The sequence below is a fragment of the Oncorhynchus tshawytscha genome, linkage group LG12 (assembly GCF_018296145.1).
Source record: "Oncorhynchus tshawytscha isolate Ot180627B linkage group LG12, Otsh_v2.0, whole genome shotgun sequence".
In the NCBI taxonomy this organism is placed as follows: Eukaryota; Metazoa; Chordata; class Actinopteri; order Salmoniformes; family Salmonidae; genus Oncorhynchus; species Oncorhynchus tshawytscha.
This window is the reverse complement of record NC_056440.1, coordinates 8,175,959-8,193,962: the sequence shown is the minus strand read 5'-3', so window position 1 is coordinate 8,193,962 and position 18,004 is coordinate 8,175,959. Positions and strand designations below refer to the sequence as shown.

Genomic DNA, 18,004 nt, shown 5'->3' with positions numbered 1-18,004 from the left:
ATGACTCCATGGAACTCTATTCCACAGTACTACATAGAGCCATGACTCCATGGAACTATTCCACAGTACTACATAGAGCCATGACTCCATGGAACTCTATTCCACAGTACTACATAGAGCCATGACTCCATGGAACTCTATTCCACAGTACATAGAGCCATGACTCCATGGAACTCTATTCCACAGTACTACATAGAGCCATGACTCCATGGAACTCTATTCCACAGTACTACATAGAGCCATGACTCCATGGAACTCTATTCCACAGTACTACATAGAGCCATGACTCCATGGAACTCTATTCCACAGTACTACATAGAGCCATGACTCCATGGAACTCTATTCCACAGTACTACATAGAGCCATGACTCCATGGAACTCTATTCCACAGTACTACATAGAGCCATGACTCCATGGAACTCTATTCCACAGTACTACATAGAGCCATGACTCCATGGAACTCTATTCCACAGTACTACATAGAGCCATGACTCCATGGAACTCTATTCCACAGTACTACATAGAGCCATGACTCCATGGAATATTCCACAGTACTACATAGAGCCATGACTCCATGGAACTCTATTCCACAGTACTACATAGAGCCATGACTCCATGGAACTCTATTCCACAGTACTACATAGAGCCATGACTCCATGGAACTCTATTCCACAGTACTACATAGAGCCATGACTCCATGGAACTCTATTCCACAGTACTACATAGAGCCATGACTCCATGGAACTCTATTCCACAGTACTACATAGAGCCATGACTCCATGGAACTCTATTCCACAGTACTACATAGAGCCATGACTCCATGGAACTCTATTCCACAGTACTACATAGAGCCATGACTCCATGGAACTCTATTCCACAGTACTACATAGAGCCATGACTCCATGGAACTCTATTCCACAGTACTACATAGAGCCATGACTCCATGGAACTCTATTCCACAGTACTACATAGAGCCATGACTACATGGAACTCTATTCCATATCAGGTAACTGATGCAGCAGTACAATTAGATTTTAAAAACAGATACAAAAATACTTTATGGAACAGCGGGGACTGTGAAGACACACACACACACACACACACAGGTACAGACACACACACACACACACACACACACACACACACACACACAGGTACATACGCACACACACACACACACACACACACACACACAACACACACACACACACACACACACACACACACACAGGTACAGCACACACACACACACACACACACACACACACACACACACACACACACACACAGGTACAGACACACACACACACACACACACACACACATACAGACACACACATACGCACACAACACACATGCTAACACACGCACTCTACACACATACATTATTATATTGTTGTATGGTGGTATTATACATTTTGTATGATGTAATGTTTAATCTTTAGTTTTATGTGTGATGTTAGTGCCTTAATGTGTTTAAACCAAGGGGAATTGGGGAAGTGGGTGTTGAATAACTTTCTTTATGAAATATGAGTATGTAAGTATGTCATTGTGTTATTTATTCACTCAGGTTCCCTTTATCTAATATTAGGTTTTGGTTGAAGATCTGATAAGGTGCAGTATCAAAAATATGCAGAATGAGAAAGGGGGCAATACTTTTTCACAGCTCTGTACATCTGCCCCATTGCACTTTTTGCTGATGCACACCAGGCTACCTGGCCTCTCTCCAATTTCTAATCTGTTAAAAGCTAGACACCTTCATCGAAACAATATCCGAAGTGGCCACCCCACCTCTGTTTTGGTAAGAAAATGAGGGATGGGCCTGGAGAAATGTAAACACTAAAATTCATAGACAGAACTATGGGTGCAAGGACTGACCATCCACGATATCAAAATTGTAGTTTTAACCATGTTTTGAGGCTATACAATGGTTGTTTGCATGTACAACGTTTACAAACATTGGAGTAAAACAAGCTTAAATATTGGGTTCTGATGGACTATGACAGTTGAACTAAGCTCACGAAACATTTATCATTTATATTCTTTATTTTTAAGTCTATCAAAGTGTGCAAGTTTCAACATGTGTCAGTTAGGACTATGGATAAAAAGTGGTATTCGGCCCCCTTGAACTTTGCGACCTTTTGCCACATTTCAGGCTTCAAACATAAAGATATAAAACTGTATTTTTTTGTGAAGAATCAACAACAAGTGGGACACAATCATGAAGTGGAACGACATTTATTGGATATTTCAAACTTTTTTAACAAATCAAAAACTGAAAAATTGGGCGTGCAAAATTATTCAGCCCCTTTACTTTCAGTGCAGCAAACTCTCTCCAGAAGTTCAGTGAGGATCTCTGAATGATCCAATGTTGACCTAAATGACTAATGATGATAAATACAATCCACCTGTGTGTAATCAAGTCTCTGTATAAATGCACCTGCACTGTGATAGTCTCAGAGGTCCGTTAAAAGCGCAGAGAGCATCATGAAGAACAAGGAACACACCAGGCAGGTCCGAGATACTGTTGTGAAGAAGTTTAAAGCCGGATTTGGATACAAAAAGATTTCCCAAGCTTTAAACATCCCAAGGAGCACTGTGCAAGCGATAATATTGAAATGGAAGGAGTATCAGACCACTGCAAATCTACCAAGACCTGGCCGTCCCTCTAAACTTTCAGCTCATACAAAGAGAAGACTGATCAGAGATGCAGCCAAGAGGCCCATGATCACTCTGGATGAACTGCAGAGATCTACAGCTGAGGTGGAAGACTCTGTCCATAGGACAACAATCAGTCATATATTGCACAAATCTGGCCTTTATGGAAGAGTGGCAAGAAGAAAGCCATTTCTTAAAGATATCCATAAAAAGTGTCATTTAAAGTTTGCCACAAGCCACCTGGGAGACACACCAAACATGTGGAAGAAGGTGCTCTGGTCAGATGAAACCAAAATTGAACTTTTTGGCAACAATGCAAAACGTTATGTTTGGCGTAAAAGCAACACAGCTCATCACCCTGACCACACCATCCCCACTGTCAAACATGGTGGTGGCAGCATCATGGTTTGGGCCTGCTTTTCTTCAGCAGGGACAGGGAAGATGGTTAAAATTGATGGGAAGATGGATGGAGCCAAATACAGGACCATTCTGGAAGAAAACCTGATGGAGTCTGCAAAAGACCTGAGACTGGGACGGAGATTTGTCTTCCAACAAGACAATGATCCAAAACATAAAGCAAAATCTACAATGGAATGGTTCAAAAATAAACATATCCAGGTGTTAGAATGGCCAAGTCAAAGTCCAGACCTGAATCCAATTGAGAATCTGTGGAAAGAACTGAAAACTGCTGTTCACAAATGCTCTCCATCCAACCTCACTGAGCTCGAGCTGTTTTGCAAGGAGGAATGGGAAAAAATGTCAGTCTCTCGATGTGCAAAACTGATAGAGACATACCCCAAGCGACTTACAGCTGTAATCGCAGCAAAAGGTGGCGCTACAAAGTATTAACTTAAGGGGGCTGAATAATTTTGCACGCCCAATTTTTCAGTTTTTGATTTGTTAAAAAAGTTTGAAATATCCAATAAATGTCGTTCCACTTCATGATTGTGTCCCACTTGTTGTTGATTCTTCACAAAAAAATACAGTTTTATATCTTTATGTTTGAAGCCTGAAATGTGGCAAAAGGTCGCAAAGTTCAAGGGGGCCGAATACTTTCGCAAGGCACTGTATATATCAGCACGAATTACATTAAATATTATATATACACATATGTAAAAGATCGCGGTCCAAACTTGTTCACAATACCAGGGAGGAATGGGAATTGATGTAAAATATATCACTAGCCACTTTAAACAATGCTACTTAATATTATTTTTTTTAAATTTTTTATTTCACCTTTATTTAACCAGGTAGGCCAGTTGAGAACAAGTTCTCATTTGCAACTGCGACCTGGCCAAGATAAAGCATAGCAGTGTGAGCAGACAACACAGAGTTACACATGGAATAAACAATTAACAAGTCAATAACACAGTAGAAAACAAAGGGGGGAGTCTATATACAATGTGTGCAAAAGGCATGAGGAGGTAGGCGAATAATTACAATTTTGCAGATTAACACTGGAGTGATAAATGATCAGATGGTCATGTACAGGTAGAGATATTGGTGTGCAAAAGAGCAAGTAAATAAATAAAAACAGTATGGGGATGAGGTAGGTGAAAATGGGTGGGCTATTTACCAATAGACTATGTACAGCAGCAGCGATCGGTTAGCTGCTCAGATAGCTGATGTTTGAAGTTGGTGAGGGAGATAAAAGTCTCCAACTTCAGAGATTTTTGCAATTCGTTCCAGTCACAGGCAGCAGAGTACTGGAACGAAAGGCGGCCAAATGAGGTGTTGGCTTTAGGGATGATCAGTGAGATACACCTGCTGGAGCGCGTGCTACGGATGGGTGTTGCCATCGTGACCAGTGAACTGAGATAAGGCGGAGCTTTACCTAGCATGGACTTGTAGATGACCTGGAGCCAGTGGGTCTGGCGACGAATATGTAATGAGGGCCAGCCGACTAGAGCATACAGGTCGCAGTGGTGGGTGGTATAAGGTGCTTTAGTGACAAAACGGATGGCACTGTGATAGACTGCATCCAGTTTGCTGAGTAGAGTGTTGGAAGCCATTTTGTAGATGACATCGCCGAAGTCGAGGATCGGAAGGATAGTCAGTTTTACTAGGGTAAGCTTGGCGGCGTGAGTGAAGGAGGCTTTGTTGCGGAATAGAAAGCCGACTCTTGATTTGATTTTCGATTGGAGATGTTTGATATGAGTCTGGAAGGAGAGTTTGCAGTCTAGCCAGACACCTAGGTACTTATAGATGTCCACATATTCAAGGTCGGAACCATCCAGGGTGGTGATGCTAGTCGGGCATGCGGGTGCAGGCAGCGATCGGTTGAAAAGCATGCATTTGGTTTTGCTAGCGTTTAAGAGCAGTTGGAGGCCACGGAAGGAGTGTTGTATGGCATTGAAGCTTGTTTGGAGGTTAGATAGCACAGTGTCCAATGACGGGCCGAAAGTATATAGAATGGTGTCGTCTGCGTAGAGGTGGATCAGGGAATCGCCCGCAGCAAGAGCAACATCATTGATATATACAGAGAAAAGAGTCGGCCCGAGAATTGAACCCTGTGGCACCCCCATAGAGACTGCCAGAGGACCGGACAGCATGCCCTCCGATTTGACACACTGAACTCTGTCTGCAAAGTAATTGGTGAACCAGGCAAGGCAGTCATCCGAAAAACCGAGGCTACTGAGTCTGCCGATAAGAATATGGTGATTGACAGAGTCGAAAGCCTTGGCAAGGTCAATGAAGACGGCTGCACAGTACTGTCTTTTATCGATGGCGGTTATGATATCGTTTAGTACCTTGAGTGTTGCTGAGGTGCACCTGTGACCGGCTCGGAAACCAGATTGCACAGCGGAGAAGGTACGGTGGGATTCGAGATGGTCAGTGACCTGTGTTGACTTGGCTTTCGAAGACCTTAGATAGGCAGGGCAGGATGGATATAGGTCTGTAACAGTTTGGGTTCAGGGTGTCTCCCCCTTTGAAGAGGGAGATGACTGCGGCAGCTTTCCAATCCTTGGGGATCTCAGACGATATGAAAGAGAGGTTGAACAGGCTGGTAATAGGGGTTGCGACAATGGCGGCGGAAAGTTTCAGAAATAGGGGGTCCAGATTGTCAAGCCCAGCTGATTTGTACGGGTCCAGGTTTTGCAGCTCTTTCAGAACATCTGCTATCTGGATTTGGGTAAAGGAGAACCTGGAGAGGCTTGGGCGAGGAGCTGCCGGGGGGGCAGAGCTGTTGGCCGAGGTTGGAGTAGCCAGGCGGAAGGCATGGCCAGCCGTTGAGAAATGCTTATTGAAGTTTTCGATAATCATGGATTTATCGGTGGTGACCGTGTTACCTAGCCTCAGTGCAGTGGGCAGCTGGGAGGAGGTGCTCTTGTTCTCCATGGCCACCCATATACGTTTGTCAACAGCCATCCATATACGTTTGTCAACATAATGTTTACATACCCTACATCATTCATCTCATATGTATACGTATATACTGTACTCTATATCTACTGCATCTTTATGTAATACATGTATCACTAGCCACTTTAACTATGCCACTTTGTTTACATACTCATCTCATATGTATATACTGTACTCGATACCATCTACTGTATCTTGCCTATGCTGCTCTGTACCATCACTCATTCATATATCCTTATGTACATATTCTTTATCCCCTTACACTGTGTATAAGACAGTAGTTTTGGAATTGTTAGTTAGATTACTAGATTAACATCTGCTAACCATGTGTATGTGACAAATAAAATTTGATTTGAGTTTAGAAGAGTAGAAGTCCCTCGAACGTTTATTCCAAAAGATCCACACTCTGCAGCTGTAACAGATGTATATGTACTCTCCATGCGTTGTGTTTTCTCAAAATAAATCACTTCGGCCAGTGGTCCCAGTTGAGCATTTATTTCTGTTGTTAAATGGGAAACAGCACCTTAGTTGTGCAGGGCTGAACGGTATTGATGGCTGTCGATGGTAAAATCTGTAGCATGAAGACAACTGTGTTAGCAGTGGCTTATGTGACCATTACATCGGTGCATGCTAGCTAACACACTTATTTACAGCAATCATATGCCAAAGCACATCCCAGAAAGCCCCTCAAGCCCTAACAGGTACCATATACCCACACATGTATAAATCAGTAACGTACAGCAAACTTGTACACATTGTAAAATAGAAAATAGTATTCAGAACGTGACCTACCCCTTGCATCACATTTTCATACTGGGAAGACCTGACGTTCGCGATCTCCCCCTATCTGCAAGCGGGGCCAATCACAACACACCTTATTGTCATCAGAGTTGAACTAACCAATAAGAATGCTTGAACATTAAATACACATTTCTTTAGAGGCACGTGGAAACATAACCAACCCTGTTGCACAGCTATTGGCAAGAGCACATTTTTCACTGGCTGTCCACTGGTCGCAATAACAACAATAGATAGGCAGCTTAATAAACTTCTTCAATTCACCCATTATTGGGTTAAAAAACACACATATACGTTTGTCAACAGCCACCCATATACGTTTGTCAACAGCCATCCATATACGTTTGTCAACAGCCATCCATATACGTTTGTCAACAGCCATCCATATACGTTTGTCAACAGCCATCCATATACGTTTGTCAACAGCCATCCATATACGTTTGTCAACAGCCATCCATACGTTTGTACAGCCATCCATATTTGTCAACAGCCATCCATATACGTTTGTCAACAGCCATCCATATACGTTTGTCAACAGCCACCCATATACGTTTGTCAACAGCCATCCATATACGTTTGTCAACAGCCATCCATATACGTTTGTCAGCCATCCATACGTTTGCCAGCCATCCATATACGTTTGTCAACAGCCATCCATATACGTTTGTCACCCATATACGTTTGTCAACAGCCACCCATATACGTTTGTCAACAGCCATCCATATACGTTTGTCAACAGCCACCCATATACGTTTGTCACCCATATACGTTTGTCAACAGCCATCCACAACAACCACGGTCCCGTAAGATGCAGATAACAAAATGATACACCTTCCTAGGATTCTAGCTTTAAATAACGGTATAAAAACAAATATCTAGTCTAACTCGTATTTCATGAACTGTAATTAACATAGCATGCTAACTTGGAGGAAAAAGTTGATGTTGTAATGCCGGACTGTTCCTGAAGCATAGGTTTACCCTAGTACCACGCCAACATGGCCGTCTTCACAACTTCTCGGTCGGACTAATTGCGTTGATTTAATTTCTATTCCTCATTGCACTGCTTTCATCAAAAACCATCGCTTAGATGCGGTGTCCAGAGCACAATAGAGCAACGCGTCAGAGTACCCCTGCTGCCTAATTTGGGCAGCCTTCCGCACCTCAGTGTGTTGTTGATTTCCGCCAGTAGAGGGCACACATTTCAGCTAAATGTTCCCATGTGGCTTATTGTTCCCTTGTTACAACTCGTATTGTATTAAACCTGATTTATTGTAGCCTACCTTCTGTTGTGCTTTCTATACCTGAGTTTCCCCTATTACAGACAGATGCATTGACAGTCATTGGACCACTGTACCTCCCTCCCAAATTCACATGGTGTCAATGGTACATGATAAAGTTTCACACTTTCAACCAAGCCCTTACTCAGGCTGTTAGTACTACAGTGATCATTATTATACTACAGATGAAAAGGGAGTTGATGATATAGGTTTCTGATTCTTTTGTCCATGGCAGTGATCATCAACAATGGAGCAGGTGTTGGTCAACATTCTGGATGAGGTGACGAGTGACGAGATGAAGAGATTTCAGTGGCTCCTGATCAGGCACCAGAGGCGTGGCTATGAGCCCATCAAAAAAAGCGAGTTGGATCGCGACACAAGCAGGGAGAATACCGTGGAGCTGATAGTGAACAAATACAAAGAGAATGGAGCTCTGGGCGTCACAATTAATATCCTGAAGAACATGAACCAGAATACACTTGCTCACGAGTTGAAGACAAAAGCAAACATTCTCAAAAGAGGTAATACCGAATTACAGGTCATAAACTGTTGAGCGTGAAAAACCCAGCAGCGTTGCAGTTTTTGACACACACAAACCGGTGCACCTGGCACCTACTACCGTACCCTGTTCAAAGGCACTTAAATATGTTGTCTTGCTCATTCACCCTCTGAATGACACACATACACAATCCATGTCTCATTTGTCTCAAGGCATAAAACTCCTTCTTTAACCTGTGCCAATAATTTTGGACCAGACCACAGGAGAATACTGTTCAAGTGAACATATTGTAAATAATTACCATCGTCACTTTGAGGAGAAACCTGATATTTAGAACTATAATGAACAAAAATATAAACACAACATGTACAGTGTTGGTCCCATGTTTTATGAGCCGAAATAAAAGATCCCAGAAATGTTCCATACGCACAAAAAGCTTATTTATCTCAAATGTTGTTGACAAATTTGTTTACATCATTGTTAGTGAGTATTTGTCCTTTGCCAAGATAATCCATCCACCTGACAGGTGTGGTATATCAAGAAGCTGATTAAACAGCATGATCGTTACACAGGTGCACCTTGTGCTGGGGACAATAAAAGGCAACTCTAAAATAATTTAATGTTAATTTCTCTACCATAAGCCTCCACTGACACCATTTTAGACAATTTGGCAGTACGTTCAACCGGCCTCACAACCTAAGACCATGTGTAACCACGTCAGCCCAGGACCTCCACATCCGCTTCTTCACCTGCGGGATTGTCTGAGACCAGACACCCAAACAGCTGATGAAACTGAGGAGTATTTCTATCTTTAACTAATTCTGATTGACCCAAGTTGGTGGGTCTATGCCCACCCAGGCCCACCCATGGCTACGCCCCTGCCCAGTCATGTGAAATCTATAGATTAGGGCCTAATGAATTTATTTCAATTGACTGATTTTCTGATATGAACTGTAACTCAGTAAAATGGTTGAAATTGTTGCCTTTATATTTTTGTTCAGTTAAGTGTAATGTCGCTAATCGTTGAACATACAGTGCCTGTAGAAGGCTTACACCCCCCCTTGAAATTTTATTTACATTTTGTTGTGTTATAAAGTGGGATTGAAATAGATTTAATTGTAATGTTCTGTCATTGATCTACACAAAATACTCCATAATGTCAAAGTGAAAATAAAAATATAATATGATTATTTTTTTTAACTAATTAAATAACTAAAATATGGAAGGAGCACAGGAACAAATCCTAGAGTCAAACTTGCTTCAGTCTGCTTTACACCAGACACTGGGAGATGAATTCACCTTTCAGCAGGACAATAACTTACAACACAAAGTCACATCTACACAGGAGTTGCTTACCAAGAAGACAGTGAACGTTCCTGATTGGCCAAGTTTTAACTTAAATATGCTTGAAAATCAATGACAAGACTTGAACATTGCTATCTAGCCATGATCCCCAACCCCTTGGCAGAGCTTGAAGAATTTTGAAAATAATAATGGGCAAATATTGTGTGCCAATGCTCATGAGACTTAGCCAAGAAGACGCACCACTGCAGTCGATGTCAGAGGTGATTCTAACATGTATTGACTCAGCAGGGTGAATACTTATCTAATCAATTTTCACTTAATCTAAAAAAATATATATATATTTTTTTGTTTTTCACTTTGACATTACAGACTATTTTGTTTGTAGATAGTCGACAAAAAAAAAAGACAATTAAATCAATTTTAATCACATTTTCTTACACAGGGTTGTAGATTCTCTATAGGCACTGTATGGCTTCCTGGAGATATTATTGTTTTTGTTACAGGTTTAAATTAAAATGATAACAAGACCACTGCAAATGAGTGACTTAGTTTAGTTGATTAATTTGACCATTTAAAAAAACAGTCACACATAAAACTTGAAAAGCCATATACAGTATGCACATGGGTTAAATCATGGAGGATAGCACACTATAAAGTCTGGGACTTATTTCCATTGTTAAATCATGGAGGATAACACAATACAGTCTGGGACTTATTTCCATTGTTAAATCATGGAGGATAACACAATACAGTCTGGGACTTATTTCCATTGTTAAATCATGGAGGATAACACAATACAGTCTGGGACTTATTTCCATTGTTAAATCATGGAGGATAACACACAATAAAGTCTGGGACTTATTTCCATTGTTAAATCATGGAGGATAACACACAATACAGTCTGGGACTTATTTCCATTGTTAAATCATGGAGGATAACACACAATACAGTCTGGGACTTATTTCCATTGTTAAATCATGGAGGATAACACACAATAAAGTCTGGGACTTATTTCCATTGTTAAATCATGGAGGATAACACACAATACAGTCTGGGACTTATTTCCATTGCGGTCCTCTTGAAGATTACTTGGCAAGATCCAACACTGTTGAACACAGTAGGACAGAGATAATAAAACAAAAAAACAAAGATGAAGAACATCGATCTCATCATTGCAGTGACATCATAAGGTACATTCAAATGAGCCCAGAAGACATCACTTTATTTTTAAAGCTGCCAGGAGAGGATGTCATTTTTATGGGCAGAGGCAACTCATTCCACTACAAGACAGTACCTTTCCCAGCATTACTCTTGAACCTGTATAAGCACACATTAGCAACACCTGATCTGGTGCTGTGATTGTGTCCATTCCTAACACGGGGAAAGTAATTGGTTAGATATCTGGGCGCAGAACCGTAAATAATCATGTAAACCAAACCCAGTCTAATGTGGGACACCTAAGCCTCAGGTAGCTAACAGAGGTTTTAATAGTCAGGATCTCAACCCCTAACTGCACTCTGATTTCAGAGGATCTACACATTTTACACTACCAGTCAAAAGGTTTAGAACACCTACTCATTCAAGGGTTTTTCTTTTTTTATATACTATTTTCTACATTGTAGAATAATAGTGAAGACATCAAAACTATGAAATAACACATATGGAATCATGTAGTAACCAAAAAAAAGTGATAAAGAAAATCAAAATATATGTTTTTGGAATTCTTCAAATAGCCACCCTTTGCCTGGATGACAGCTTTGCACACTCTTGGCATTCTCTCAACCAGCTTCATGAGGTAGTCACCTGGAATGCATTTCAATGAACAGGTGTGCCTTGTTAAAGGTTAATTTGTGGAATTTATTTCCTTCTTAATGCGTTTGAGCCAATTAGTTGTGTTGTGACAAGGTAGGGGGGGTATACAGAAGATAGCCCTATTTGGCAAAAGACCAAGTCCATATTATAGCATGAACAGCTCAAATAAACAAAGAGAAATGACAGTCCATCATTACTTTAAGACATGAAGGTCAGTCAATATGGAAAATTTCAAGAACTTTAAAAGTTTCTTCAAGTGCAGTCGCAAAAACCATCAAGCGCTATGATGAAGGACCGCCACGGGAATGGAAGACCCAGAGTTACCTCTGCTGCAGAGGATAAGTTCATTAGAGTTACCAGCCTCAGAAATTGCAGCCCAATTAAATGCGTCACAGAGTTAAAGTAACAGAGACATCTCAACTAGAGGTCGACTGAATATGATTTTTCAACACCGATACCAATTATTGGAGAACCAAAAAAAGCCGATACTAATTAACAGGTCAATTTTTATATAATTGTAATAATGACAATTATAACAATACTGAATGAACAATTAACACTTCTATTTTAGCTTAATATAATACATAAATAAAATGTGTTTAGTCTCAAATAAATAATGAAACATGTTCAATTTGGTTTAAATAAGGAAAAAACACAGTGTTGGAGAAGAAAGTAAAAGTGCAATATGTGCCAAGTAAAAAGCTAACGTTTAAGTTCCTTGCTCAGAACATATGAAAGCTGGTGGTTCAATATTCCCAGTTCTTCAATATTCCCAGTTAAGAAGTTTTAGGTTGTAGTTATTATAGGAATTATGACGTGTCGACTATTTCTCTCTATACCATTTGTATTTCATATACCTTTGACAATTGGATGTTCTAATAGGCACTTTAGTATTGCCAGCCTAATCTCAGGAGTTGATAGGCTTGAAGTCATAAACATCGCTGTGATTCAAGCGTTGCTAAGAGCTGCTGACAAACGCAGTAAAGTTTGAATGAATGCCTACCACCGCTCAGTCAGACTGCTCTATCAAATATCAAATCATAGACTTAATTATAATATACTAAACACAGAAATACGAGCCTTTGGTCATTAATATGGTCAAATCTGGAAACTATCATTTCGAAAACAAAATGTTTATTCTTTCAGTGAAATACGGAACCGTTCTATATTTTATTGAACGGGTGGCATCCCTAAGTCTAAATATTGCTGATACATTGCACAACCTTCAATGTTATGTCATAATTATGTACAATTCTGGCAAATTAGTTCGTAACGAGCCAGGTGGCCCAAACTGTTAAATACACCCTGACTGCGTGCAATGAACGCAAGAGAAGTGACACAATTTCCCTAGTTAATATTGCCTGCTAACATTAATTTATTTTAACTAAATATGCAAGTTTAAAAAATATATACTTCTGTGTATTGATTTAAAGAAAGGCATTGATGTTTATGGTTAGGTACATTCATGCAACGATTGTGCTTTTTTTCATGAATGCACTTTTGTTAAAACATCACCCATTTGGCAAAGTAGGCTGTGATTCGATGATAAATTAACAGGCATTGCATTGATCATATGCAACACAGGACAAGCTAGTTAACCTGGTAATATCATCAACTATGTGTAGTTGACTAGTGATTATGTGAAGATGAATTGTTTTTTATAAGATAAGTTTAATGCTAGCTAGCAACTTACCTTGGCTCCTTGCTGTAACTCGTGTAACAGGTGGTCAGCCTGCCATACAGTTTCCTCGTGGAATGCAATGTAATCGGCGTCCAAAAATGCTGATTACCGATTGTTATGAAAACTTGAAATCATCCCTAATTAATCGGCTATGCTGATTAATCGGTCAACCTCTAATCTCAACATCAACTGTTCAGAGGAGACTATGTGAATCAGGCCTTCATGGTCGAATTGCTTCAAAGAAACCAATACTAAAGGACACCAATAAGAAGAAGAGACTTGTTTGGGCCAAGAAACACGAGCAATGGACATTAGTCCTTCAAATTTGTCCTTTAGTCTGGAGTCCAAATTCCATATTTTTGGTTGCCGTGTCTTTGCGAGACGCGGTGTGGGTGAACGGATGATCTGTGTAGTTCCCACTGTAAAGCATGGAGGAGGAGGTGTTATCGGGTAGGGCTGGTTTGCTGGTGACACTGTCTGTGATACTGTCTGACACTTAACCAGCATGGCTACCACAGCGATACGCCATCCCATCTGGTTTGTGCTTAGTGGGATTATAATTTATTTTTCAACAGGACAATGACCCAAAACACACCTCCAGGCTGTATAAGGGCTATTTTACCAAGAAGGAGAGTGATGGAGTGCTGCATCAGATGACCTGGCCTCCACACTCACCAGACCTCAACCAAATTGAGATGGTTTGGGATGAGTCGGACCGCAGAGTTAAGGAAAAGTAGCTAACAAGTGCTCAGCATATGTGGGAACTCCTTCAAGACTGTTGGAAAAGCATTTTAGGTGAAGCTGGTTGAGATAATGCCAAGAGTGTGCAAAGTTATCATCACGGAAAAGGGTGGCTATTTGAATAATCTCAAATATAAAATACATTTTGATTTTCTTGAACACTTTTTTTGGTTACTACATGACTCCATATGTGTTATTTCATAGTTTTGATGTCTTCACTATTATTCTACAATGTAGAAAATAGTAAAAATAAAGAAAAACCCTTGAATGAGTAGGTGTTCTAAAACTAGTGACTGGCACTGTAGGTCTGGACCCAAAAATAATGATCCGTTTGTACAGAGATAGCTTATTATCTCCTCCACCACTGGCTCCCTACCTGACAAGTAGGTCTTTACCCAGCCTAGAGGGATTCTGCTTAACCTCAGAGCCTCCAGTTTGGAGATTAGGAGACAGTGGTTAGCTGTATCAAAGGCCTTCTATAGGTCAAGCAGTACCATTCTACAGAGATTTCCCTCATCAATCTCTTTCCTGATGAAGTCAGTCAATTAAAGTAGACGTGAATCAGTGGAGTATGTTTTTCTAAACTCTGACTGAAAATCATGCATCAGATTTTGTTTGTTAACATATTCATAAATCTGCTCATGTACAACTCTCTTGCCAGCGCAAAACGGCACTGCAAAGGTGAGCACTGCGGCGAAGAGCACTGTGGCGAAGAGTACTGCAAAGGAGACACCAGCGGTGAAGAGCACTGCAAAGGAGAGCACTGCGGCGAAGAGTACTGCAAAGGAGACACCAGCGGTGAAGAGCACTGCAAAGGAGACACCAGCGGTGAAGAGCACTGCAAAGGAGAGCACTGCGGCGAAGAGTACTGCAAAGGAGACACCAGCGGTGAAGAGCACTGCAAAGGAGACACCAGCGGCGAAGAGTACTGCAAAGGAGACACCAGCGGCGAAGAGTACTGCAAAGGAGAGCACTGCCACTGTGGTGGAGAGCACTATGAAGGAGAGCATTGTAGCAAAGGGCACTACAAAGGAGAACACTGTGGCAAAGAGCACTGCAAAGGAGACACCAGCGGTGAAGAGTACTGCAAAGGAGACACCAGCGGTGAAGAGCACTGCAAAGGAGAGCACTGCGATGAAGAGCACTGCAAAGGAGAGCACTGTGGCAAAGAGCACTGCAAAGGAGGACACTACCACTGCAAAGGAGACACCAGCGGTGAAGAGTACTGCAAAGGAGACACCAGCGGTGAAGAGCACTGCAAAGGAGAGCACTGCGGCGAAGAGCACTGCAAAGGAGAGCACTGTGGCAAAGAGCACTGCAAAGGAGGACACTACCACTGCAAAGGAGACACCAGCGGGGAAGAGCACTGCAAAGGAGAGCACTGTGGCAAAGAGCACTGCAAAGAAGAGCACTGCCACTGTGTTGAAGAGCACTGCCAATGTGATGAAGAGCACTGCAAAGGAGAGCACTGCGGCGAAGAGTACTGCAAAGGAGACACCAGTGTTGAAGAGCACTGCAAAGGAGACACCAGTGTTGAAGAGCACTGCAAAGGAGAGCACTGCCAAAGGCACCTGCAAAAACTGAGCCGTTCTAGATCAAGAGGATGGGCCAATATGGTATACTTTATTTAGGTCCATTTACTTGTCAAAGACCAGTTTACAATTGAGGAGGATTGTAAAACTATTTTCTTAAGCTTTTCTCATAATATTTGGAATTTTACAACCTGACAATTAAATGAAAAAAATATATTTTGAAGAATTGTAATGTTTAACATTTTTCTCATGCTCTTCAGCAAACAGGGCTGCCCTCTGGAAACCCTCCAGGCCCGTCGATCAACCGTGTCAGTGGCCACTTGGGCCAGTGAAAAATATATTGTAATAATGCTATTTTTAATGTAGGTTATGTGATTATTATTATTTTTTTTATACTGATGGATTCCCAAAGCTGTTCATTCGTGACTTAGATTATTTATCACATGGGAGCTGCACACATATAGCATATAATATGTCGGGCAGAGAAAGCGCGCAGCTCTCAAACTTCAAAATTGTCTAAGACTCCAGCCACCCAAGTCATAGACTGTTTTCTCTGCTACCTCATAGCAAGCGGTACCGGAGCGCCAAGTCTAGGGCCAAAAGGCTCCTTAACAGCCCCAAGCCATGACACTGCTGAACAGTTAATAAAATGGCTACCCGGGCTATTTGCATTGGTCACCTTATTTTTGCACTAACATTCTTACGGTGCTCTATTCACACTCATTGGACTCTACCCACACACTCACTGGACTCTACCCACACACTCACTGGACTCTACTCACACACTCACTGGACTCTACCCACACACTCATTGGACTCTACTCACACACTCACTGGATTCTACCCACACACTGACATTCTGACATACCCACACACTCACTGGACTCTACCCACACACTGACTGGTCTCTACCCACACACTCACTGGATTCTACCCACACACTGACTGGACTCTACCCACACACTGACTGGTCTCTACCCACACACTCACTGGATTCTACCCACACACTCACTGGTCTCTACCCACACACTCACTGGATTCTACCCACACACTCACTGGACTCTCAAATCAAACTGTAATCTCTGCCGCTCAGTCATGTTGTCAACAAGGCAGCATGGTGCATCTTCCTGAAAACATATATTTTCCATAAAAATAGATTTTTTTACATTTTTAACTGAGTCAGACAACGCGTTTTTATCAAAAGCAATCACTTTTGCGAAAACCCAGAATCCTACTAATTACTTCACGCGCTTAATTACGTTGCTTTTGTTTTGAGCCGATTTCGCCTTGGGCTTTGGCTCACGCATGGGAGGCAACCCGGTTCCAAAACAAATACAATAAACTTTCATCTGGGCCAGATTAATCAAATACCCTCATTTATACATGAATCCTGCAAAGATACTTCTTGTTTCAATTAGGTATTTGGTCACATTCGCATGACTCAAACAAAAACACCATAACGATTGGTTGACAATCGAGCCTCCCACAACACAGATCGATGGCTGCATGGTGAAGTTGTTGAAGAGCAACTGCAGAAACTTGCAGATGACTGCAGCAAAGATCGGGTACGTTCAAGTAGATCAATTTGTCAAGTCGTTGGTCACAGCCTTTCAAAGTGTGTTGCATTATGGGGCAATAAAATGATCTCACTTGCATCAATATGTCGACTGCATGAACTTTACAAAAATCCTTTTATTAAAGGTCATGAAGTTTCAACTACGTTTTTTTCAGTTGCTCTTCACCAGCTTCATCCTGAAGCCATCACCTGCATAGTGGGAGGCTCAATTGTCAACCATCATAAGGTTGTTATTGTTTGACCCACACTAAAGTGACCAAAGACGTGACTAAAAACAGGAAGCAACTTTGCCGCGATTCATATGTGTACAGTGGATATGTACAAATTAATGTGATATTTGAGGCTCACACATGATTTTAAGGTTGTAAATGTGTGATATGGGGTTGGAAACATGTTTATTTCGATATTAAATAAATAAATAAAATCCTTTCATAAACACTGCCATGTTGCACTGAGCCTTGCGGTTGGAAATCCACATCAGTGTCCGATTTTTGTCTGTAGCAGATGCACCTCCTCCAGCCTTCACTCCTCGACTTTTGTCTGTAGCAGATGCACCTCCTCCAGCCTTCACTCCTCGACTTTTGTCTGCAGTCTTTTGCTTTGGCCTTACCACTCAAACAAGCCCATTGACAGGATAGACGTGACCTCTCTAACAACGGAACTACCTCAAAGATGGAAGGCAAGCGGGAGGAGGTGAGATCAGCTGGGACCATTCTAGCCAACGAGAGAGTCGATACGCGTGTGAACAGCAGGCACAACTCC

General features: G+C 41.5%; 1 protein-coding gene across 2 annotated transcripts in view; it reads left to right on the top strand.

Annotated features, from left to right (window-relative positions):
- Positions 1–16,273, top strand: part of LOC112241563 (hyphally regulated cell wall protein 3) — a 29,154-nt gene extending 12,881 nt beyond the window's left edge. The window contains exons 2-4 of one of the 2 annotated variants that reach the window (XM_042331273.1): positions 8,332–8,617; positions 14,796–14,860; positions 14,951–16,273. In XM_042331273.1, the coding sequence (XP_042187207.1) occupies positions 8,344–8,617; positions 14,796–14,860; positions 14,951–15,718 (1,107 nt within the window). In that variant the 5' untranslated portion in view covers positions 8,332–8,343 and the 3' untranslated portion in view covers positions 15,719–16,273. Of the gene's footprint in view, positions 1–8,331; positions 8,618–14,795 lie in introns of both variants that reach the window. The other variant, XM_042331272.1, reaches the window with a different exon arrangement.
- Positions 16,274–18,004: the final 1,731 nt, after the last annotated feature.